Here is a 22,008-nt window from a genome sequence, read left to right on the forward strand (position 1 = left end):
GCTGGTGGTCACGGGCACAGCATGGGTTGTGCGGTCGGAGGTGGTGCTTGCGGTGGCGCATTCAACTGTGCTGGTCCTCCTCTCGGGAATCGGTGCTGTGCCTGTGCTCAGTCGGGAGATCTTGCTCTGGAGGGCGGCATATCTAGCCTCACTGGGAGCCTGCCTTTGGGTCATGAGGGCAGGGGCCAGGCATCTCCTGTGGTGCATTCTTGGCAGCCAAGGAGCAAAGCACGCGGCCCTGGCCAGCTGTGGTGTGGCTGGGAAGCCGTGCTAAAGTTGCGTGCCCGCACTAAAGATGCGGGACCCACACTAAATGTACTGCAGCTGCCCGCACCTAAAGTGAACTAAATGTGGCGCTAAATTGGAGATAAAACACACTAAATATGTGCTAAATATGTGCTAAATATGTACTAAATATGCGCTAAATTTGCGCTAAAGTCGCACTACACACGCACTCGAACACACACTAAATAGCGCACTAAACTATCACTAAAGTTCATTCACACTTGGAGCACTTGGAGTGCGGTCATTAACCTCACGTCCAGGACCGGGGAGCTAAGAAGCGCACCCAGTTGGCCGGACGCTCGGCATCGGGTCCACACGCACTAAATTTAGACCCAGGCAAGTGGCGTTTATTTTTGCTTGGGCGGCACTCATGACGGGGTAGGTAGGGTAGGTCTGGGCCCTCCCGTCGGGGTTTTCCCTCTCTGGAATTTTCAGAAAAAGAAATTTTCCGCGGAAATCACGATGTCAACCCTCCCCAAATGGGTGATCTGATGCTTGTAGGGCTTGAGAGTGGCCTCCCATGTCACAAGAAGGACTGTGGATGCAGGAGAGTACCACCAACCATCACTCTAGTTGGTATAGTACCCCACCTTCACCCATCCGGTGATTTCTTTTTTAGTTTCCCATAAGTAGGGTAGGGTAGGTAGGTAGGTAGGTAGGGGCACCGCAGGGGCCGGCCAGGGTTTTTGCAGAATTTCATCATGAGTGCCGCCCAAGCAAAAATAAACGCCGCCTGACCCAGGCGCCCTCCACGAACACAGAGGCACAGTGGTGCGCACCCCGCTCGCTGGGCGTGCCTTTGTCATTACCGCAGTAGTATCTCTCGTCTCGTTGCTGGCAATGCTTGCTCGCTCGCGCAGTCAGCTCTTCCTCGCGATCACCACCACCTCCGCCTTGTCGCTGTCCCGCTGCGTGCCGCCCTCGTCCCGCGCGCCGGTGCTGCACCGGCGCTCGGCCGGCTCGGCCGTATTCATGCAGGCTGGCGCGGCAGCCGGAGGCAAGCGCGCCGCTCGGCGGAGGCGCGGCCAGCCTCAGCCGGCGTCGCACGCGCCGGCGGCATCGGCGCAGTCGCCTCCCACTGGGCTCGCGAGCGGCCCGGCGGGCGAGTTTGCAGGCTCGCTTCGTGCGTGCGTCCGCAACAAGCAGCCGCACAAGGCGCGTGAGCTGTACGACGCGGCCGACGGCGCGGTCCTGCCGGTGGGCGAGAGCTACGCCGCGGTGATGCGCGCGCTGCTCAAGCTGTCTCGTGTCGACCTCGCGCTGCAGCTGCACCGCGACCACACGCACGCGCACCCCTTGCTCGCGGACGGCAACACGACCGCCGTGCTCTTCTCTCGGCTGCTCCGGCGCGGCACCTCCGCCGCGGCCGACGGGGTGGCCGAGGCGACGGCGCTGCTCGCGGACATCGACGCGCGCTCGCCGCCGCCGCGTGACACGTGCTCTGCGCCGCCCTCTCCCGCCTCCCAAACGGCGAGGCTTGCAGACGCGCTCGCCGGCCAAGCGCCCCTCTGGGTCGCTGCGAGCCGGTCGATGCTGCCGGCTCTCGCCCTCGAGCAGCTACGGCGCGGCGACGCGCCGGCGGCCGAGGCGGTGGCGCTCAGGTTCGCGCGCACGGCTCGCGCGGCTGCGGCGGCGGCTCCTCCCCTCGAGACACTCAAGGCTCTGACGCGCGCGTTTGGCAAGGCGCGCGGCGCGGGGGTGGGCGTGTGTAGTGGCCGTGCCCAGGACGCGGCCACGCCGTCTCGCGTAGGCGCGTTGCGTGGGCGGCGTCTACGCCTGCCTCGAGGCGGCCGAGAGCGGCGGCATCGCTCCCGACGCAGAGCTGCTGCAGGCGACCCGCCCCGGCCCCGGCCCTGCCCCCGCCCCGGCCCCCGCCCCGGCCTCCGCCCTGGCCCTACCCCCGCCCCGCCGCCGCCTCCACCCCCGCGGAGAGACGCGCGCCGGCGAGCGGCTCAACTGCAGCCCCTTCCCCCGCACCCCTCGCCACCGACCCCTATAGACTGCCCCTTCCCCGAGACGTCGTGATCTCTCCCCCCCCACACCCACACCTCCCCGCACCTCCCGCAGGTGCTCGTCGACGCGCTCGTCCACGCCGTGCGCTTCGTCAAGGGCGGCGTCTCGATGGAGACCCTGCCCACCGGCGGCCTCGCCGAGGTCGCTTTCGTCGGCCGCTCCAACGTCGGCAAGAGCTCGCTCGTCAACATGGTGCTCGGACGGCGCGCGATCGCGTACACCTCAAAGACGCCGGGCAAGACGCAGCAGTACAACTACTTTGCCGTCAACGAGGGGCGGGCAGGCGTGCGGAAGCGGGGGCGAGAGGAGAGCGGAGGAGAGGAGAGGAAAGGCGCACTCCCACCCTCTCCGCCACCGCCTTGCCTCCTCGACCCCCCCCCCCCCTTCCCCCTGCCCCCGCCCGCTGCCAGTCGGCTCGTTCCACCTCGTCGACATGCCCGGCCTCGGCTTCGCTAAGGTCGCGGCGCCGCTCCGCGCGCGCTGGAACGCCTTCCTCTCCGAGTACTTTGCGTCGCGGAGAGAGCTGCGGATGGTGGTGCACCTCATCGACTCGCAGGTGCCGCTTCAGGAGACAGACGTGTCAATCATGCAGATGGTTGGAGCTGCCGTGGCCGCGCGCTCCGAGCAGGAGGGGAGTGGGCTGGCACCCCCGCTGGACTACGCGGTGGTGCTGACCAAGGCGGACAAGAATGACGGCCGGGTGAGCAGCCGGACAGTGGATCAGGTGCGGCGTGCGCTGGAGTCGGCGGGCTGTCCTGCTGCGACACCGCTCGTGCCCTCGAGCGCCAAGACGAGGATGGGCCGCGAGGCGGTGTGGATGCTGCTGCGGGAGGTGATGAGCGAGGTGAGGCTGGAGGAGTCGTGAGATATGTCAAAAACATCAGCAGCAGGTGCAGAGCTGTGGCACAGCTCACACAGGCGTCAGAGGGCGGTGCACCCCGTCCCTCTCCGCCTCTCGCACTCCGGTCTGCGCAGACTGCACAGGACACCTCTCAGCACTCAGGGGATCGATCAGGACTCTCTCGCACCTCCGTCTCAGAGTCGGAGAGCAGAGAGCACGAGAGAGATGGCCCCAGCCGGCACCAACTTGATTCCCGGATGCGCGTCTCACGGCCGGGTCACGGGACGGGGAGGGAGGGGGGTGGATCCGTAAATCCGTAAATCCGTAAATTTGTAACCAAAAGCCACCAGAGAGTCCCCCACCACACCCAGCTACCAGGCAGGCAGAGACACAGCACTCGCGACTTGCTGAGAAGCCGGGGGCTGGCCTCTCCAATGCTCGCGCAGCGCTGTCTGCACGCGCAGCGCTCTCCGGGGTCCGGGCGGCCCACACGGTGGGAGGGTCGACGACCGTACGACTGTAACGCTACGTATATCTCTTAACAATCACTATATTCGTGCTTGCCGAGCTGCGCCTCTGCGAGTGCGACTATCAACCCCTCACGCGTGCGCATAATCCCCTCCATCTTGTCGTACAGCCTTGACCTCTCCGCCTCTGCGGCATCAGCGCGCCTCGCCTCTGCCTCCATCGAAATCTGCAGCGCGTCGAGCTGCTCGCGCAGCTCGGTCTGCATCTTGGCCCGCATCTCGCCGATACGCCACTCACACTCAGCTCGAGCTGCATGATTTGCCTGGTCGGCCATCCGCTCGGCCGCTTTGATGTCGCGTTTAGCAGCCTGCTGCGCTCTCCTCAGGTTGTCGCAGTCGGAGCGCCTCAGCTCTTGTGCCGCAGCAAGCTCATCCCGCGCCGACGCGAGCGCCTTCTTCATAGCGTTCGCAGAGCGCTGCTCAGAAGCGAGCTCCTTGGTCTGTGACCGCAACTTCTCTTCCAACTCCTGCCGGAGCAGCATCTCAGCAGTCGCACTACTCGCGGCTGCATGGATGTCCGAGCCCTTTAGCGTGGTTTGCGCGTCTGTGCTGACGAGAGTGCGGGAGAAGCTGCCCTTGTGCTGCACAGAGATTACGCCAGCGGTAGCAGTGCTGCCTGGGGACACAACAACATTGCTCGTGGCCGAGCTGGCATAAGCCGCCGCACCAGCCTCTGCGGCTGCAGCGGTGCTTCGGACCGCGTCGACCACTGCGCCTGTATCGTGCATGAGCACAGCCTCGAACGTACTGAGGTCGGCTATCCCGAGTTCGTTGAGCATGCGCTCCAGCACAATGCTGAGCTGCGTCGGTGCCATTTGTCGACGTGTCCAAGGGAACGGACGTCGCCGAAAGTCCTTGTTCACGCCGAAAAGTACGTCTAACGCCTCCTGCTAGCTGGGGCACGCTCCCATGCGGCTGGGGGCCGCTCTCCAGGTCGATTAGGGCGCTTTTCGCGCGATTTTACGGAATTACGGATTGGAGGGGGGTGGCGTCACATAGTGGGAGGGGGAGACGCGCATCCGGGAATCAAGTTGGTGCCGGCAGGTGCACCGCGTGCTCCTCGCTGCGCCGTTACCGTACCTGTTAGAGCGGTGTTTACGATTTACCGGATAGTTACCCCGCGCTTCTAAATAGCCGTACCGAGGTGACGCAGGTGTGCGCTCGACGTGCGACACGACCGACGAGCGACGTCACCCGAGCCGAGGGTGTGCGGCGTGCGGCGCGTGCGCGCGTCGGTGGGTCTCTGTGACTGTGTGTGTGACTGTGTGGCCGACTCGGCTCTCGCGTCTCGGGCTCTCGCGCGACTCTCGCGTCTCGGCGGCCACACCCAGGGCCCACGGACCCCGCCGCTCTGTGCGGCTGCCTTGAAGTGAGTCATGACTCGTGTGCGGTCGTGAGTGCCCCTAACTAACTACAAGTACTCAGTCACACCTCCACGAGTGCTCCAAGTGTCGACACCCCAAGTGCACCGCAGATGGACGAAGGTCACCCTCACTCCGCACCGGCCCGCCGGCGGTGCGCACAAGCGGCCTCACACGTCGGCGTTGATAATCACGTACTCGCGCGAGGAGTAGCCGAACCGTAGCACATCCTGCGGCAGCAGCTCGACGTACTTCTCGGGCTCGATCTTCTCGCCGTTGATGAAGGAGCCGTTGGTGGAGCCTGCCGGGAGGGGGGAGGGTCCCGCTCGGTGCGGAGGCGGGACATCCGCGGAGGGCTGGGGAGGTGGACAGTGGAGGGTAGCTGTGGGCTCTCTCCACCTAGATCCATCAGGTAGGGCCGCACGAGCTTGCCGGTGTCGCTCTTTGCCGTCAGCCGGAACTGGAGCACGGCGTGCTGCCCCTGCGGCGGCGGCAAGGCGGAGCTGTGGCTCGACCCAGGGGGCCGCTCTTCCGGCCTCTGGCGGGCGTGGTGGGCGGGCGGGACGAGACGGGCGGGGCGGGACGGGCGAGGGCCGGGGTGGGCGGGCAGGAGGGGGCATGGGCAGAGGGAGCACCGAGCAGGAGGGGTGGTCGAGTGGCAGGTCGACCACACGCCGCTCCCGGCCGAGGAGGTACGAGCTTTGCCGGTGTATGTGGTACGGCTCGAGCGCCTGACCGGAGGCAGTCGATCCGTCAGAGTACGCTCTGCCGGCTCTCGTGCTCTCGAGCGCACGGTGGGGCTGGACACGACTGCTACGCGCGCAAGCACGGCTCTCCTCCGCGCGCCTCTTTGCCCTTGAAGACGTAGAGCCGCCAGTGCTTTGTCGGCTTGGCGGCGTCCGACGGCTCCGCGGACTTGAGCACGACGCCGTTGACGGTGTTGCTCGCCTCGGCGAGCTTGCCTGCGCCGCGGCACGGGAATGGGGGCAGGCGCCGCTCAGCGAACGGTGGGCAGGCTGGCGCGGCCCGCATCTACGCAGACCGGTGCGCGCAAAGTTTGGCTGCTGCTTGGGCGCCGCCTCCTCCTCCTCCTCCTCCTCGGGCCCGCCGCGCTCGAGCGGCTCGAGCTTACCCCACGCGAAGGAGCCGTCCGCGTTGCGCGGCGCCCCGTCCTCCGCCTCCGCCTCGTTGCGACGACCTCTGCGCGGCGCCTCGTCTCCCAAGTCGGCGCCGGTGGACTGGTCGACCTGACGGAGCGAGAGCGAGACCTTGGCCGGGTCCTCGCTCGGCAGCACCTTGACCCACACGTCCTGGCCCTCGGTCAGCACCTCCTCCACGCTCTCCACCCGCCGAGGCGCCAGCTGCGAGATGTGAACCAGCCCGTGCTTCCGGTAGCCGTCGAGCGCCACAAACGCGCCAAAGGGACGGATGCTCACCACCCTGCCGCGAAAGATGGCGCCCGCCGGCGGAAGCGCCTCGGGCTCCTCCGCGCGCCGAGGTGGGCGGCCTGCGCCGTGACGCGCTGCCGGCGATGCGCTCCTGCGGCGGCGGCCGTCCGGAGAGGGCGACCGCCGGCGGCGGCGTGGCTCGGAGGAGTCGCGCGAGCGAGAGCGGCGCCGGCGCCGGCGTGGCTCTGACGACGGCGACGGCGAGCGGCGCCGGCGCGGCGACGACGAGGGCGATCCCCGCCTGCGCGGGGAGTTAGAGCGCGAGCGCGAACGCGAGCCCCGCGAGGAGGAGCGCGACATGGATAAAAGGCCTCGCACAACACTGGGCACGGGGCGCGCGGGACTGGCGCGCACTAACAAAGGTGCACAAAAAGAATTTCTTTCCTTTTTTTGGGTTCTCTCTTTTGTTTCTTTTTATTTTGGGGGTGCATCATTCGAGAGAGAGAGAGATTTTCTTTCCATCATTCGTGCCATTTTTTTGCGAAAACAAAGACAGCAGTGGGTGTGCGCTTCTCACTTAGCCCAGGCCCTGGATGTGAGGAACAGTGAGGTTAATGACCGCACTTCCAAGTGCTCCAAGTTACAAAAAAACTCTCTCTCGCAACAACTTGGCGGCACGGGACTGGCGCGCACTGCCACCTGGCACTAGGCAAAGAAATTTCTTTCTTTCACCCCAAGCCAACCCATGGCGGGGACCTGCTCCCTTTTACCCATGTCTGTGACGTGAACCGTGCGTTTTCACTTATTTCGGCATCGCATCTCTGCATCGGGTGGCTTAATCCGCCCCTCGGCACTTCTTCTTCTTCCAGCGGCATGCCTCCCGCTGCTTGCACTTCTTCTTCGTGGTGAATATCGAGCAGTCCTCGGGCGAGGGAGGGGGCGTTCCACACTCCTCGGGTGTGGTGGGGCCAGACCAAATACAGTCGCAGTTATCCCTACAGCCGAGGCACTGGTCCTCTGTGCACGAGTGGCTGCTGGAGCAGCCAGCACCTGCAGTCAAGCACGCTTGCTGAGAGCCACACCCGAAATTGACGTTGCTCGTGGGGTTACCTCCGCTGAAGTGCCCGCATCGGCTGTCGTTGCCGGAGCAGACACCAAGCGGGTGGCATGCCGGGACGGGCGGCGGCGGCAATGATATCGCGGACGGCGGCGACGGCGACGGCGAGGCGGAGGGGGGCGGCGGTGAGGGTCGCGCAACGCACTTCTTCTTCTTCCAGCGGCATGACTCCCGCTGCTTGCACTTCTTCTTCGTGGTGAACGTCGAGCAGTCCTCGGGCGAGGGAGGGGGCGGCGGCGGCGATGAGACGGAGGGGGGCGGCGGTGAGGGTCGCGCAACGCACTTCTTCTTCTTCCAGCGGCATGACTCCCGCTGCTTGCACTTCTTCTTCGTGGTGAACGTCGAGCAGTCGGCGGGCGGCGGCGGCGGCGACGACGACGATGGTGGCGGGGGCGTTGGTGGCGGGGTTGGCGGCGACGGTGGCGACTGTGGCGACTGTGACGGCGAGGGTGGAGCCTTGCAATGGGAACCGTGTACATCCATGTACGTACAGCCTTGCATGCACCGCTCGATGTTTAAGGGCGTTCCCGCATCGTCATACAAGTCAGTGCACGCCGCTCGGCACTCCGTCAGGTCGCAGCACACGTAATCGCGAGTTGTTGTCCCGCAATTATGACAGTTGTTGCTGCCCCCCGACCAGCCGCGTTTGTAAGCCAAGCAGCCATTATCCCCCTTACTGTAATCTTGCTCGTTCCGGCAGTTGCTGTAAACTGCATCACAGTCAACGGGCGGCGGAGACGGCGGTGGAGGCGACGGTGGAGGTGGCGACGGTGGCAGTGGCGGCGGCGATGCTGGTGAGGGCGCTGAGGGAGGCGGTGGCGAAGGAGGCGGGGATGAGAGAGGCGAGCTTGGCGGTGGTGGCGCAATCTGTCCCGGGGAGAGAGGAGGCGGCAACGAGGGCGGTGGCGGCGAAGGCGGCGGCGAGGGTGGAGGAGGCGAGGGCGGCGGGGGAGACGGCGGGGATGGCGGAGGGCAGATTAGCGCACCCACGTTCGTCTCCCCTGCGAACTGTTGCCTGTTGCCGCCAGATGATGATCTGCCAAAGCCAAGCGTGAAGCTGGACCTGTCTGAGTAGATAAATCGGACCGAGTTGGACTGCTGCTCATCAGTCATCGACAGCGGGTCGGTGACATCGTCGACGCTAGTCACGTCAGGATCAGCATCCCATCGCAGTCCTGACGCCGTCATGCCGTCTGGGGAGTGGGAAGTTGGCCCTTGGAGGTGATCCGTCTCGTTTCCCGCCCCGCAGCAACTTGTCTCACACCCACCGCAAAAGTAGGTGTCATGCTCAGCTGCAGCCCAAAGGTACTCCTCGTTTCCGACGTCAAAGACCTGTACCCGAGGCCGACAGAGTATAGGGCACGCCATGGGGCTGTGGTCGGTGGGACAGCGCATGCCACGCACCGAGAAGGAATACAGAGGCAGGGTAACAGGATCGCCGCTGTCGAACTCAAAGCTAAAGGTGACCGGGTGTATCTGCAAAGGCGGTGGCGGAGCGGGCCGTGGCAAGTTAGTGAAGGCGAGGGCAGTGGTAATGGGCAACGCAGGTCGGGTGAGGGCCTCTTTCTTCCTGATGAAGAAGTCGACCGTGCCGGAGGCCGAGTTGATGGCAATGCTGCATGGCGCCTCAGCTCCCCCCTCAGCATCAGACTTGCAGTTCGGATCGTCTCCGTTGGCCAATGCAGACGTCAGCTTCAGGTTGTAATGCTGACCGTCAAAGGTGCCGACCTTGTCTATCAACGCGTACTTGTCGCTCGCGGAGTTGCGGCCGCCTACATTGTTGTGCGAGATACCCGCCGGTGCACCAAACGTGATAGTCACTGCATCGCATTCTGACAGCTGCCGTCGAGTGATTCGCGGATGGATGGCTGCAGAAATGGTGGGCTCGGGCGGCGATGGAAATGGCGAGGCTTGTGGCATTGTGACGATGGCGAGGGCGGTGGTGGCGGCGATAGCGGTAGTGTCGGTGGCGGCAGTACTGTCGGAGGGGTGCACAGGCCGGTCGTTTCTCCACCAACGGACGCACGCCGTCGCGAGCTCCCATGTTCTCCGCTGCGCGAATACTTTTTTACTGCCGAAGACGAGGCGGGGCAGGCGCCAGGAGAAACCCCGGACACTGTTGCTGTACGTGTTTCTGGCGTGTTTCAAGGCAGACACACAGAGAGACGGGCTGGCTCCGGCTCAGGTCGTGGGGCATAGCTCGGGTGTAAACAGGGTCTGGGGCGGGCGGCCCGCCGCAGGCGCCGCCGGAGGCTGGCCCGCCGCAGGCGCCGATTTTTTGGCGTTTTTTTGCTCAAAATCGAGATATTTCTCATCAAATTCTCATCAAAATCGAGCTCGCTACGAGCTCTCTAACTGCACAGCATCTCCTCGTTGAGCCTAGCGGCGCCCGTATCGCCCACGCCCACATTCTTCTTCTTCTTCTTGCCCTTCTTGCTCTTGGCCCTTGCTGCACTTAGCCGCTCAACCTCCGCCAGCAGCAGCTCCTTGGCATGCCGCGCCGCCTCCATCTGCTTTGCTTCCCACGCTGCCGCTTCCTCTCTAAAGCATCGCCGCCACAGGAGCGGCGCAACTAAGTTCTCGCATTGTTTGCATGAGCACGTGTCCTGCTTGGCGCGGCGCACAATCCGCGTGCGGCGAGTGAGGTGCGTGAGAGCAGAAGACTGACAGCAGGAGCTGCAGGAGCTGCAGGAGCTGCGCAGGTCAGATGGGCGGTGACGCCGTCGAGCGACGGCGCAAAGGCCAATCGCTGCTGCTGCGCCAACGAGAGCGGCGACACGAGGCTGCTGGCAGCTGGCAGAGCGAATCGCGATTCCGGCGGCCGCCGTCAGCCCGCCGACACCGACGGCCTGGCTGAGGTCAAACTCCTCCACACGTCGGACCACGCGTCGGCCACGGCGACGAGACGTCTGTATGCAGACAGCCCGACACCCGGGCGATGGAAGATGCCAGCTGGGCTCTACCAGGGCTCTCGTGGCCCGTGGCGCGTGCCCAGTGGAACAGGGCGGTCTGCGGCGGGCGCATATACAAACATTCACAGCTAATGAAAACCGGAAACACTAAAGTCTGCAGAAGAGTTCTAGCGGTCTTCGTGCTCAGAAGGATCAAGAGAGCTCTATTCACACCCTTTGTGCGTTGAAGACCAGAGGCAATGTTTGTTTACACCCAACCGACGAGTGGCTGGGCCCTCTGACCTGAGCTGGAGCCGCTTAAACCCCATCGTGCAGGAAACACGGCTGGTTTCTTGAAAAGCTCCAAGGCGATGCAAAAGTGTTCTTCCTGCAACCGGGGAATCAAACGCCCGCCCACAGAACGCCCGCCCACTCGGGCCGGCAGACGCGGAGCACCTCCTTCTGCACCGAGGCCGAGGTTGCCTCCCCACGGAAGGCGATGGGCGGGCTCTGGGTCGCCAGCGCGCACGCGCAGTGCAGCCGCAGCCTAAAGCGCATCCCGAGCTTGTGCAGGATGCCGAGCGAGGGCAGCACTGGTGGGAGCACCCCTCGTAGCCGCTCGAGCGCGTGCGCGTCGGAGCACAGCCGTCGCAACGGGCGGAGGAGCGCCGCCGGGGTAGGGCTGCCACCTCCACGCGCCTCTGCGAGGTCCCACAGATGCCACGGCTCGTCGTCATACCTGTGTAGCCGCGATGTGAGCGGCGCCTGCGCGTCGTAGGGCGTGTGTCGCAGCTCTGGCTCTCGCAGCGAGCCGTCCGTGTTGCGCAGCAGACAAGCGCCGTCCACACACCCGGCGAGGGCAGCGGCGAGGGCGGGCGACGCTGCTGTGCCGGGCGCGACGCGGTCCAGCGCCGCCGCCAGCTCGGAGCGGAGGAGCGACGTGAGGGCGGCGTGGCGCCGCAGCGCCTGTTCACAGCCACCCATCTCTGGGCTCCGGACTCCTCTGCTCGGGAGAGGGCGGCGTGGCGCCGCAGCGCCGGGTTCGGGAGCGCGACACCGCGCAACCTTTCGTCAGCGAGGGCTGGTCCAAAGTGGGCAACCAGCATACTTCGCACCTTTGCGCGAGGGCGGTACTCCCACGGCTCGTCTCCGAGCAGCACCACGGACGGAATCTCCCAGGAACGCACCCGCGGGTGGCTGCGCAGCGAGCGGTGCACGAGGCGCTCGACCTCCGCATTTGAAGCCTGAGCATACTGGTTGGTCGGCCAGACGACGGCGGCGATGCGGCCGCTCGGCGTGGCGGTGATCCACGCGAGATCGAGCAAGCGGACACCACCGATATCGATCGCCTCCATCACCCGCTCGACTCGGCCCGTCGCCACCCACTCACCCCCCGGCAGCTGGAACGGAAACGTGGTCTTGTCCACCATTGAGACGGTCGCGACTCGACTGCCGATCGGGCCGCCGCGCACCTCCACGATGTCGCGCAGCGCGTACCATTTCCCCTCTTGCCGTCCGCCGCTGCCGGCGCGGTTTGCGCCTCCCGCGTCGAGAGGGTGCCGGTTGATGACCCGCGGTGCCACGAGCAGCTGGCCGACGCCCGCGCTGGTGTCGTAAGGGCCAAACGAGCGAAGGGTCCACCCGGTCACCCCGATGCCGTCGTCGAGCGCAATGCGGTATGAGTGGTTCGACGAGCTACTTACGCCATGCCCAATCATCAGTGTCTCATACGACCCCCACGACTCACGGGTCTCCTGGCAGCCGGCCGCCTGGCGCAGCAACTGCAGGTCGGCGTCGCTCGCCGCTCCGCCTCCAGTGGCGCAGCCTGCAAAGCGTGCCATTTCGACGACCGGAGACGGCTTTGCCGTCCCACCAAACAGACGGTCCCTCCAGGACAGGCCTCTTGAATGCACGGCAACCTTAAGGGCCCACTCTTCCCGGAGCCAGCGAAGCTGGGGCGGCGTCGCCATCATCGACCTCGGCGGGAAGAGAGACGAGAGGGCCTGCACGCGAGAAAAGCCGAGCACCCAAGAGGCAAGTGGCGCCCCCTGAAGGATATGACAATCGTCGACAATGGCGTCTCCGGAGGAGAAGGGACCAAGTCGCGCCTCGAGCGGCGACAGGCCCAGTCCGACCTGCCGCGAGAAGCATCCAAGCCAACGCAGCACCGACTCGCGCGCCACTGCCCCAAACTCCACCAGCTGTACGCGGCCGGCATCGTCCTGACGGGCAACCAGCCGCGGGGCGGGAATGGTGCCAGGATAGGGGAGGCCAATAGTCGCTTTCCGGCCGGTGATGGTGGCGTAGGTACTGCACGTTTGTACTCCAGGGCATGCGGGAGGCGGCGAACGAGCGAAATGTGTCAACGCGACCAATCCCGCTGAGAATACACGCGCCGCGTTGGCGTGCAGCACTGTGCACGCTTCTCCAGCGTGAGCCTCAGGGACGAATAGCGCGACACGCACCCCCGCCGGCACAGTGCTCAGCGCCGCGCCGAGCGATTCGGCGAGGCCAAGGTAAGAGTTGGCAAGCAACGTTGGGATGCCCGTAAAGGCTGGCAAAAACTGAAGCGTCGAAAAGGGTGGCCCTTGATGTGAGCCATAGATGAGCACTAGCGAGCGATTTGAGAGGGCAAGCTCGTCTCTGAGGAACCTCTCAACTAGCTTAAGCTCATTGAGCACTGTTGCTCCACTTGCTGCAAAGGAGCGCGGAGCGAGGCGCTTGGCAGCCTTCACGGGCGCGAGTGCGTCAAGGGCTGACTCATCGAGAGAGACGCCAATAGGACGCGAGCGCGCCCGACCGCTCAACGCCGCGACGATTGCGGATCGATAATCGCGGCGTTCAACGGCAGCAGAAACTGCTGCAGTGGAGCTGATGTCAGCCTTCGTCGGCAGCCTTACTGGTGGCGCATCCTTGGTCGGCACATTGTTTAGTATTCCAGTGAGCGGCTCGAAGGTGAGGGAAGAAGATGAGAGCCGCGACGGCGCCATTGCGACCAGGGTATCGCCGACATGCGAGCGCGTCATGGTGGACGCGCGATCAGTAGTTTTGCTCGCCTCACTGGCGAAACCACATGTGCGTTTGGTTTCTTTTTCTTTCTCTTGAAGAAATTCGTTCTCAATGTCTGAGAGAAGCTTAGATAGCTCTTCCCCAGATGTAATCAAATACCACGAATGCTCTCCCGAACTATAAGAATGTTTGTTTTGGCGTCCGCTGCGCGTGCTCACCACTGTGTGCATCCGTCCGTCCGCTGTCGTAATGAACGTCTCTACGCATCGACTTGCCAGAATACTCGACAATTTTTTGGACAGCGCCCTTGACTGACCTTGTTCACGCCATTTCCTTGAAGCACACGTTGATGCAGTCGCGAAGGCCGCTGACGACTGCCCCAACGTCTGATGGCGAAGGTGGATTCGGCGGCGGCGTCGCCACCACTGGTGGCGACGCCGACGCCGACGTCGAGCACTCGCACTCAGGCCGTGTTCCATCGCAACCGTTCTGGTACGGGTCACCGCACCAGTCGCTGTACCAGAGGCTGTAGGCTTGCGTGGGTGTGCAGGCGTCGCAGGAGCAGAGCCCGCACGACCGAGGAGGAGCTTGCGGCGGCGCGGGCGCCGGTGGAGAAGGAGTTGCGGGTGCACCAACGGATGGTGTGATTTCGATGTCGGAGCAGGCCGCCCAGATCTGAGGGGTGCCCTCAGCGTCCCAGCGCATCGACAAGACGTACTTGCCGGGCGACAACGTGCTCGGAACATGGAGCTTGTCGATGATTCGCCAGTTCATGACGCGGTCAGGACACTCCTGGGTGGTGGTCTCGCCCTTGGTTCCGCACGCGCCAGGCACGAGCGGCGCGAAGGGAAACTCGCTCAGCCCGTCTGGACCAAAGGCCGGGATCGGGTTGGTCGCCCACTCGCGACCAGGCGGCCAGGTCCCCTCCACGACGCGCGTGGCGTTCACGGTGTATCTCGGGGCCGACCGCCCGCTCTTTACATTCTGCAAATCCACGGTCGGGACCGCAAAATCGAGGACGTGCTCCTGGAAGCACCCCTCCGTGAGCCCCATCCGGCTCCCAGAGGCCGGAAGTGGGCATATGCGATACTGGTACCCACCTCCTGGGAGGCACGCAGAGCAATGGGTGTGTGAGGAGGGAAGTGGGGAGGGTCGAGGCAGCTTCAGGGGGCAGCGAGATACCGTGGTTGGCGTAGATCGCCCACTCGGCTTCGACCGTGGAGCCCGATGCCCAGCGGGTGGGCTGAGCGTTGCCGGGTAGGGTCCTCGCGTCAGTGTGAGGCTCGATCTCGAAGATGGAACACGGGCTGTAGGGCACAGCGTACCCCGGACTCAGCCACGGGTGGCGCGCATAAAAACTGCACTGGCCAGGGAAATCTCGATTCGCAGCGTTGCACCACGTCCTGCCCTCGTGCTCCTCGCCAATAATCTCAGGAATGCCGTCAGGAACGAGCACCCCGTCATTCTGGTAGCCAGTGACGCCGCTGCCCATCCAGCCATCGCCGCGCTCCTGAGAGTATGTGCCGTCAACGTCCTGCCACGGAGGTGGCAGGACCATTGCGCCGTGAGCGGAGAGAGGCACGGCTTGCAGCAACAGGAGCGTGGCGGTCAGCAGGAGCGTGGCGGATATCCTGCGGGACATTGTGTTCTCTCGCTTGGGCTCCGCGCGAGCCAGCCGCCGGCGTATTGGGGCGTGATAACTTCCTTATTTCGTCGCACTTTTATTTTTATTTACCTGCGTCGTAGTGCGCGATCAGGCCGCTCTTCTACGCCGACACTTGTCGTGGGATCGCTTGGCTTGAGAAGTTGAGATGCGCCCGGGGGCGCTTCTTTCGATAGACGAGCGCTGCCCGATGAATGAATGAATGCTCGACTGGGGGAGCGGCAGCGGTTATGAGGCTGCTGTTCATCCTCGTTGGATCTGTCTTGTCTCCCCATCATGACAGAGTGTCCCTTGTAATGCGAGAGAGTGCGTTGTGTTCTTGTTGCACTTGGAGCACTGTGGAGTGCAGCGGCAGTCGGGAGTCGGCAGCCTTGGACTCACAGTTTTGCGGATTCGCTTTCTCTCCTTCGCGAGTATTCTTCGCACGCAACAAATGCTCGCAGCGTCGCCGTCCTCGCCACCGGAGGGAACGGAGAGAAGAGTCTCTCTCTCTCTCCTCTCTCTCTCTCTCTCTCTCTCTCTCTCTCTCTCTCTCTCTCTCTCTCTCTCTCTCTCTTTCTCTCGCTCGCTCTCTCTCGCTCTCTCTCGCTCTCTAGCTCTCTCTCTCCCGCCCGGAGGGATCGTAGGCGAACTCGGAGACAGCTCGGAGAAGAGACCGGGCGGAGGCGTGGACGCGAGGCGGCGATTGCGACAGCATATATCTCGAGACGCTTTGCGTCATCATCCGTCGGTGACTCTGCTGTGTGGGAGGATCGCTTGTGTTGCGCAGCGTCTTCTTTTTCGCTCCTCGTGGCTGTAACAATCTTTTTCGCTTCTAGGCTCGCCGTGCCCCAAAAAGAAAGAAAACAGACAACCCAAGGGAGGCGCAGCGTCGTGCTAGCCGTCTCGCAAATTCTTTTTCGCTTCTCGCTCTCGCTACAACATGCTCGCCGCGCTATGTCGCCTCGGAGCCCCTGCTTCGCTTCGGTCGCTGCCCCTGCTGCGCCAGCCGCTTCCGCCGCGATTAGGCCGGCGCGCGCTGTGCGGGGCGCCCGAGGGGCAGCCCGGCGCGTCGCCGCCACCGCCGCCACCGCCGCCGCCGCCGCCCGAGCCAGAGGTGCTGGCGATGCCTCCGCCAGCCGGCGCGCCACCCGACCGGTTCGCCGTCATGTCGCTCGGTGGTACGCAGTACAAGGTTGCCGTGGACGACCTAATAACCGTCGAGAAGATGCGCGGCTTCAACGTCGGTGAGGTGTTCCGCAACGAGTCTGTCCTGTTGGTCGGGTCAAAGTCGGCAACCGTCATTGGCGCGCCCCTCGTGGAGGGGGCGTACGTGGAGGCGACCATCGAGGAGCAGGCGCTCGCGTCCAAAGAGATTGTCTTCAAAAAGAAGCGGCGCAAGGGCTATCGCAGATGGAAGGGCGTGCGCGCGCCGCTGACAGTCGTGAGGATCAATGGCATCTGCGTGCCGCCGCGTCTCGAGGAGCAGATCGCGCCGCCGCCGGGCGGGAGCTGAGAGGGAACGCCGCTTGGGCGAGCACGTGCGTCGGGGTCTTTTCGTGACTGTCTAGGCTCTCCAGTCGTGTGTGTAGTGCGGGCAAGCATGGGTCGAGAACGAGATGGTGTTTTATTTTATGCGGACACAAGGTCGAATAATTAGTACATCTCGTGCGCTTAAGATCCGAGGTGAACACATAAGTTCATTAGGTTGATACATGCTCAGGGGGACGACTGTTGACACTTGAAGATTCACTTGACATGTGAGACATAGGTAGGCACACTGCTCTGTGCTGTACACTGCGCTATGTGCTCTCACACTCACTATACGCACATCACTCATCAGCTCACGGTGCACAGCTCATCCACCTCGGCCCCAGAGCCGCGGTTGGCCGGATTGACCCACGCCGGCAAGGGCTCCGGCTCGCCTCTCTGCGCCGCCGGCGGCGGCGGCGTCCAAGGCGCACCCTCGGGTGCGGCCGACGCGTCGTAGTCGGCTCGGCGGTGCTCTGGCACCAGATCGCGCACGGTGACGGCCACGAAGGGCGGTGGGCGGGCCGCCAGCCTCGCCGCCAGCTCGTCGGCGGGGAGGGCTGGGTGGCCAAACGTGGCGCGGAAGGCACCCTCCTCGTCCTGCGCGGCGCCGACCGGCCCCCGCACCACCGAGGCCACGTGCCCGCCCGGCAGCTCGTGCGACCAGCAGGTCCACTCGTCGCAGAGCTGCTCGTCCAGGTAGAGGCGGCTGAAGAGAGGGAGAGGCGGGGCAGCGGACTCGGGCGGGGCCTCCGCCCCATCCGGGTCGCTCCCCGCCGCCGACAGAGATGGCTCCATCCCCCGCGCCTGCCGCGGCGCCACCGGCTCCTTCTGCCCCTCTCCCTGCCCCTGTCCTAGTGACGGCTGCGGTGACTGCGGTGACTGCGCCAGCTGCGGCGGCTGCGGCTGCGGCGGCTGCGGCGGCTGCGGCGGCTGCGGCGGCTGCGGCGGCTGCGGCTGCGGCTTCGGCGGCTCCGGCTGCTGTTGTGGTTGCGTTTGTGGCTGCTGTTGCTCCGGCTCCGGCGGCCGTGGTGGCGGGCAATCGCAAAACTCGACGCGGCGGAGTGCAAAGCCGAGCCCGTCGCCGCGAGCCTTGACGTACGCCTCCTTGCGCGACCACTGCCGGCGGAAGCGAGTTACGCAAACCGCCTCCGCCGCGGGGAGCGCGCTCGCCTCCCCGCCCGCGGCAGCCCCTGTCGCATCCCCTGCGGCAGCCCCTGCGGCAGAGGCGGCAGCGTCGTCCGCATCGCCCTCTGCCTCCTCTCCCCTTACCGCCGCCCACTCGTCGGCCGTCAGGACGCCCTCGAACGCGCTCACCAGCCCGGCGTACTCCGCCGGCGCGCCAGCGCGCAGCCGGAAGGGCGAGCAGACGTCCACTCCCACCAGCAGCGCTGCGTCCGCAGCCTGCGGCGAGAGGCTGCGTCGTCAAGAGGCGCAATGTGCGGCCGCGCATGCGAGACTTTGTGACGCGGCCGCTTGATACCTTCTGTTCGATCGCGCCCTCCAGCGATGGCACACCGGGATGTGAGTCCGGCATCTAGGGACCGCAGCCAAGACGACGAGGCAAGCGTCGTGCGCCACGTTGAAGTTGAAGTTGGGCGCGCCGTGAGCGGCCCGAGCCGCCGCAGACTCGCCCGCCTCGAAGGGCTTGCCGGCCCTCGTGCGGCGAATGACGACGTCGCTGTCTGGCACGGCCAGCACGAAGCTGGCGGCACGCCGCTGCATGAGCCTGCTCACGAGCGCACGCTTCCGGTCGAGCGCCGCCCCCATCGCATGGACGGCCTCACGGTCTGACGCAGGAAGCAACCCGAGCAGCATCTCCCACTCGGCCGCACGCGGCTGCCACTCAGAAAGGTCGCACGCCCAGCGGAGGTCCGCAGGCTCGGGCGGCCAGGGCGGCACGTCAAAGCGGCCGGCGTCGAGGTCGTGCTCGCGCGACAGGAGCACGCCCATGTGATGTTCTTGCGGCGGTTAGGAACACAGGCGAGGCCGAGGGCGGCGGCGGCGAGGGCGGCGGCGGCGAGCGCGGCTGGAGAGAGCAGAGGCGGGGGGGGGGGGTACCCGGGTACGCGAAAAGAGTTTTTCCCCTGCGTGCGCCCTGCAGTAAGTGCTCCAGCGACCGCATAGATCCCTTGGGTTGTCTGTTTTCTTTCTTTCTGACCGCATAGAGGGGACCGCACTGTGCCTCTGTGTTCGTGTGCGTCGCCCATCTCTCCTACTGGAGATGACTGCTCTATTTATTCACACATCACACACAGGACACAGCCACGACACAAACCTGACGCTGACCGTCTTCTGAGTCCCACATCACTGATTCATCACACATCTGGGCTTACTTCACCTTCCCCTGTCACCTTGTGCTTGTTCATCACTCCCGTCGACGCGTCGACCCGGCACAGACACACACGCTCCCTGCCGTCCTGCTGCGCGGGAGCCCGCTCCACCACTGCGTGTGCTCCTAGCTGCTCGAGAGGAGCGCAGAGACGGCGAGGGCGAGGGCGAGGGCGAGAAGGACGCCGCACACCGCCAGCCACGCGAGCTCGCGCAGCGGGTCGGCGCGCTTGCGCGAGCGCACGACGCCCGCGTCGAGCAGCCCGGTGAAGAGCCGGCGGAGGACGAGCGAGGCGGCGGCGCGGCCGAGCCCCGGCCGCCAGAGCAGCGTGAAGAGGTAGAGCTCCTCCGTGCCGCCGCGCAGCAGGATGCCCGGCAGCGAGTTCGCCGAGAAGAGGGTGGCCAGCCGCGAGTCCGCCGCCCGCGCCTCCGCCGCGGCGCGGCCCAGATCGCGCAAGAAGACCTCGAGGGCGGTCGCGCCGCCGCCCGCGCCGCCGAGGTCGCGCAGCGCGTACGGCGTGAGCGAGAGCGACCAGCCGTACTGGCAGCGGGCCGGGTCGGAGGGGTAGAGGTTGAAGAGGGAGGCGAAGGAGTGGCCCCGCCGCTTGAGCTTGCGCATCAGCACGCCCGCCGGGTCCTCGGCGCTGATCACCGACGAGCCGGCGGCACGGTGGCTGCGGTGCACGACGGCGAGCCCCGCCGCCTCGACCGCCGCCTCGACCCGCCGCATCTGCTCGGCCAGCTCGCGGTATATGCGCGTGTAGCCGTCGACGCCCACCAGCAGCAGATCCGCCAGCGCGCGCACGAGCATGCCCTTGGTCGGCTGCGCGCCCACTCGCACGGAGCCCGCGAGGTGGCTCAGGGTACCGGGCGAGCCGACGCACGAGCTGACCCCCTTGTCCACGCCGAGGTGCTTGTGCGCGTCGAGCGTGACGATGAGCGGCGTGGTGCAGCGCGCGCCGGCGAGGTCGAGCAGCCGTAGGCAGCCGCGCCCGCCTCGCCCGTCGTTGTGCACCAGCACGCAAAACGCGAGGCACGAGTCGTTGACGAGCGTGACGAGCGGCAGCCCGGCGCCGCTCCGCCGCTCGTTCTCCGCCTCCACTATCGCGAGGATCGCCTGCTAGCACGCACGCGGCGTGGAGAGACGCCCTCTGCAGCCCGCCCCCCCCCCCCCCCCCTGCCACGCCCCGAGGCTCGCCTCGAGGTCGTCCGAGATGCCGTCCGTGTACGACAGCGTCTGGCTGTAGACAGCAACCACGCGCGGGTCGCGAATCTCGACGGCGAGCCGGCGCGTGTCGAGCGTGCCGCAGTCGTACAGCCGGACGAGCTCGAAGCCAAACCGCCGCTCCGCCCGCTCCACCGCCAGGTGAGGGTTGCCGGTCAGCACTCGCACCCGCCCGCCGGCGGCAGCGGAGGAGGCGACCCCGCCGCCGCCAACGGCGCGGCTGCTGCGGCCTCCTCCGCCGCAGCCCCTCTCCGCGCGGGCGCGCTGGAGGATCGCCTCAAAGGCGATGTTGATCGAGCGGGTGCCCCCCCCCGTCGTGATCACCTCGAGCGGCTTGTCCTACGAGCCGCACGCGGGTGGCGTGAAGACGCGCGGGCCCACGCAGCCCGTCACCGCCCGCAGCGGTACGCGCCATGCCGCCCAGAAAGTGGCGCTGGAAGCCGAGCAGCTGCGCCTCGAGCGCCCCCCGCCCCACCTCCTCGTCCGCCAAACAGCGCTCCGCCCACCCGCGGATCTCGGCGTACGGCGCCCCTCCCTCGGGAAGGCCCGCCAGCTGCGGCGCGGCGGCGGGCGCGGGCGTGGGCTGCAGCGACGCGCCGCCGCCGCCGCCTGCCGCCGCCGCGGGGGCGGACGCGATGCCGCGCAGAGCGCGCCAGCCGAGCATGAGCACGCAAAAGTCGACAAAGAGCGGCGTCGACGCGCCCGAGCCTCCCTCGTTCGGGGAGAGGTACGCGGTCTGCCACGCGAGCGCGACCTACTGATTAAGTACCAATTAACTACGAATTGACTGCTAATTAGGCGCGGTCTGCCACGCGAGCGCGACGTCGAAGTGCAGGTCTCGCAGCTCCGCGTCGCGGTAGAGCGAGTAGCCGCACCGCATCATCCCCTCCTGGATCGAGACCGAAGTCACGCCCGCGGGCAGCGCGTAGTGCACCGGCTCCGCGTGCGCCGCAAAGATGCCGCGCCACTCGCTGTCGCTCACAAGCAGGTGGAGGCCGACCCCTCGATCGGAGCAGAGCGCGGAGGCGGCGTCGAGCGGCTCGCAGCCAAAGGGCGCCACAACCGCGCACGGGGGTGCGCCTCCTCGCAGCGCCGCGCCCAGCGCCTCCAGTCCCGCCGCCACCTCCATCTGCATGCCGAGGCGCTGGGCGCAGCGGGCCGCGTCGGGCGGCGGAGGCGCGCTGTCGGGGCCGTCGACGAGATAGAGGAGGCGGTGCGGAGGCGGCGCCCCCGCGGCCTCCGCTCGCTGCCGGTACGAGTAGAGCACCAGCGAGAGCGCCTCGTTGCCGTCGGTGGCGTAGGCGGCGAACGGGAGCCCGAGGACGTGCTTTGGGAAGTTGAGGAGGTTGCCGATGACGCACGCATCGAGGACGCTGGGGTGGAGCGGGTTGCGGCTGCGCAGCTCCGGGCTGTAGAGCACGATGCCGAGGAAGGCCTCGGCCCGCGCCTGGTCGGTGGTTGACAGCGCGGCCCAAGCCGGCGACTGCTTGAACTCGAGCATGAGCAGCTCGCCATTGAGGCGGTGGAAGTCGTCGCAGACGCCGTACCGGTTGCCCGTCTCGACGATCGGCTCCTTCTTGCGCGACGCGGCGAGGGCGGCTGTGAAGAAGTCGCGCAGCTCGTCGGCGCTCATGCCGTCGGCCGTCAGGTCGAGGTGGTACGAGAGCCCAGGGGCCGTCGTGAGCGAGCGGGTGGGGAGCTCGCCGCACGCCTTGGCGGCGGCCTGGAGGAGCGGCAGCGCCGGCACAACGCCGGGGCCGGGCAATGGGGACGCCATGCGTGTTATGTGCGGGTCTGACGATCACAGACTGCGCCCGCTCGCAGGAGCTTCAGGACGCGACCCACTTT

At 65.9% G+C, this 22,008-nt stretch overlaps 8 protein-coding genes across 8 annotated transcripts; 2 read left to right on the plus strand and 6 right to left on the minus strand.

The window, feature by feature from the left end:
• The first annotated feature begins 1,035 nt into the window (after nt 1–1,035).
• On the plus strand, nt 1,036–3,216 carry EMIHUDRAFT_433263 (GTP-binding protein engB). Its single transcript, XM_005793548.1, has 4 exons — nt 1,036–1,968; nt 2,036–2,116; nt 2,353–2,581; nt 2,709–3,216. The coding sequence occupies exons 1-4, from the start codon at nt 1,126–1,128 to the stop codon at nt 3,161–3,163; spliced, it is 1,608 nt and encodes a 535-aa protein (XP_005793605.1). The 5' UTR covers nt 1,036–1,125; the 3' UTR covers nt 3,164–3,216.
• Nucleotides 3,217–3,677: 461 nt separating this feature from the next.
• EMIHUDRAFT_199406 (hypothetical protein) lies at nt 3,678–4,481 on the minus strand (the record flags this gene model as incomplete). The annotated part of the gene is made up of 1 exon (XM_005793549.1): nt 3,678–4,481. One exon carries the CDS (start codon nt 4,479–4,481, stop codon nt 3,678–3,680), a length of 804 nt encoding a protein of 267 aa, XP_005793606.1.
• A 716-nt stretch (nt 4,482–5,197) lies between these two features.
• Nucleotides 5,198–6,059, minus strand: EMIHUDRAFT_62540 (hypothetical protein; the record flags this gene model as incomplete). The annotated part of the gene is made up of 4 exons (XM_005793550.1): nt 5,198–5,328; nt 5,427–5,508; nt 5,663–5,726; nt 5,845–6,059. 4 exons carry the CDS (start codon nt 6,057–6,059, stop codon nt 5,198–5,200), a joined length of 492 nt encoding a protein of 163 aa, XP_005793607.1.
• Nucleotides 6,060–7,250: 1,191 nt separating this feature from the next.
• On the minus strand, nt 7,251–10,042 carry EMIHUDRAFT_97429 (hypothetical protein; the record flags this gene model as incomplete). Its single annotated transcript, XM_005793551.1, has 5 exons — nt 7,251–7,465; nt 7,526–7,967; nt 8,937–9,008; nt 9,120–9,510; nt 9,894–10,042. The coding sequence occupies 5 exons, from the start codon at nt 10,040–10,042 to the stop codon at nt 7,251–7,253; spliced, it is 1,269 nt and encodes a 422-aa protein (XP_005793608.1).
• A 6,158-nt stretch (nt 10,043–16,200) lies between these two features.
• EMIHUDRAFT_199412 (hypothetical protein) lies at nt 16,201–16,590 on the plus strand (the record flags this gene model as incomplete). The annotated part of the gene is made up of 1 exon (XM_005793552.1): nt 16,201–16,590. The coding sequence occupies one exon, from the start codon at nt 16,201–16,203 to the stop codon at nt 16,588–16,590; it is 390 nt and encodes a 129-aa protein (XP_005793609.1).
• Nucleotides 16,591–16,762: 172 nt separating this feature from the next.
• Nucleotides 16,763–18,045, minus strand: EMIHUDRAFT_351206 (hypothetical protein; the record flags this gene model as incomplete). The annotated part of the gene is made up of 1 exon (XM_005793553.1): nt 16,763–18,045. A coding segment is annotated over one exon (486 nt), but the record flags the coding sequence as incomplete, so codon positions are not given.
• A 766-nt stretch (nt 18,046–18,811) lies between these two features.
• EMIHUDRAFT_433265 (hypothetical protein) lies at nt 18,812–19,754 on the minus strand. The gene has a single exon (XM_005793554.1). It carries the CDS (start codon nt 19,744–19,746, stop codon nt 19,063–19,065), a length of 684 nt encoding a protein of 227 aa, XP_005793611.1. The 5' UTR covers nt 19,747–19,754; the 3' UTR covers nt 18,812–19,062.
• Nucleotides 19,755–19,853: 99 nt separating this feature from the next.
• Nucleotides 19,854–21,968, minus strand: EMIHUDRAFT_433266 (hypothetical protein; the record flags this gene model as incomplete). Its single annotated transcript, XM_005793555.1, has 4 exons — nt 20,984–21,968; nt 20,573–20,914; nt 20,134–20,499; nt 19,854–20,052 (listed from the first exon to the last, which is right to left on the minus strand). Coding segments are annotated over exons 1-4 (1,860 nt in total), but the record flags the coding sequence as incomplete, so codon positions are not given.
• Nucleotides 21,969–22,008: the final 40 nt, after the last annotated feature.

Source organism: Emiliania huxleyi (genome assembly GCF_000372725.1).
Source record: "Emiliania huxleyi CCMP1516 unplaced genomic scaffold EMIHUscaffold_10, whole genome shotgun sequence".
NCBI classification, from domain to species: Eukaryota; Haptophyta; order Isochrysidales; family Noelaerhabdaceae; genus Emiliania; species Emiliania huxleyi.

What these genes read in the sequence shown, in the direction of transcription:
- EMIHUDRAFT_433263 (XM_005793548.1), top strand. Translation starts at nt 1,126, where the DNA reads ATGCTTGCTCGCTCGCGCAGTCAGCTCTTCCTCGCGATCACCACCACC. An exon ending in TGACGCGCGCGTTTGGCAAG is followed by an intron (nt 1,969 to 2,035) that starts GCGCGCGGCGCG and finishes CGTCTCGCGTAG; the next exon opens with GCGCGTTGCGTGGGCGGCGT. An exon ending in CCGACGCAGAGCTGCTGCAG is followed by an intron (nt 2,117 to 2,352) that starts GCGACCCGCCCC and finishes CACCTCCCGCAG; the next exon opens with GTGCTCGTCGACGCGCTCGT.
- EMIHUDRAFT_433265 (XM_005793554.1), bottom strand. Translation starts at nt 19,746, where the DNA reads ATGCTCGTGCGCGCGCTGGCGGATCTGCTGCTGGTGGGCGTCGACGGC.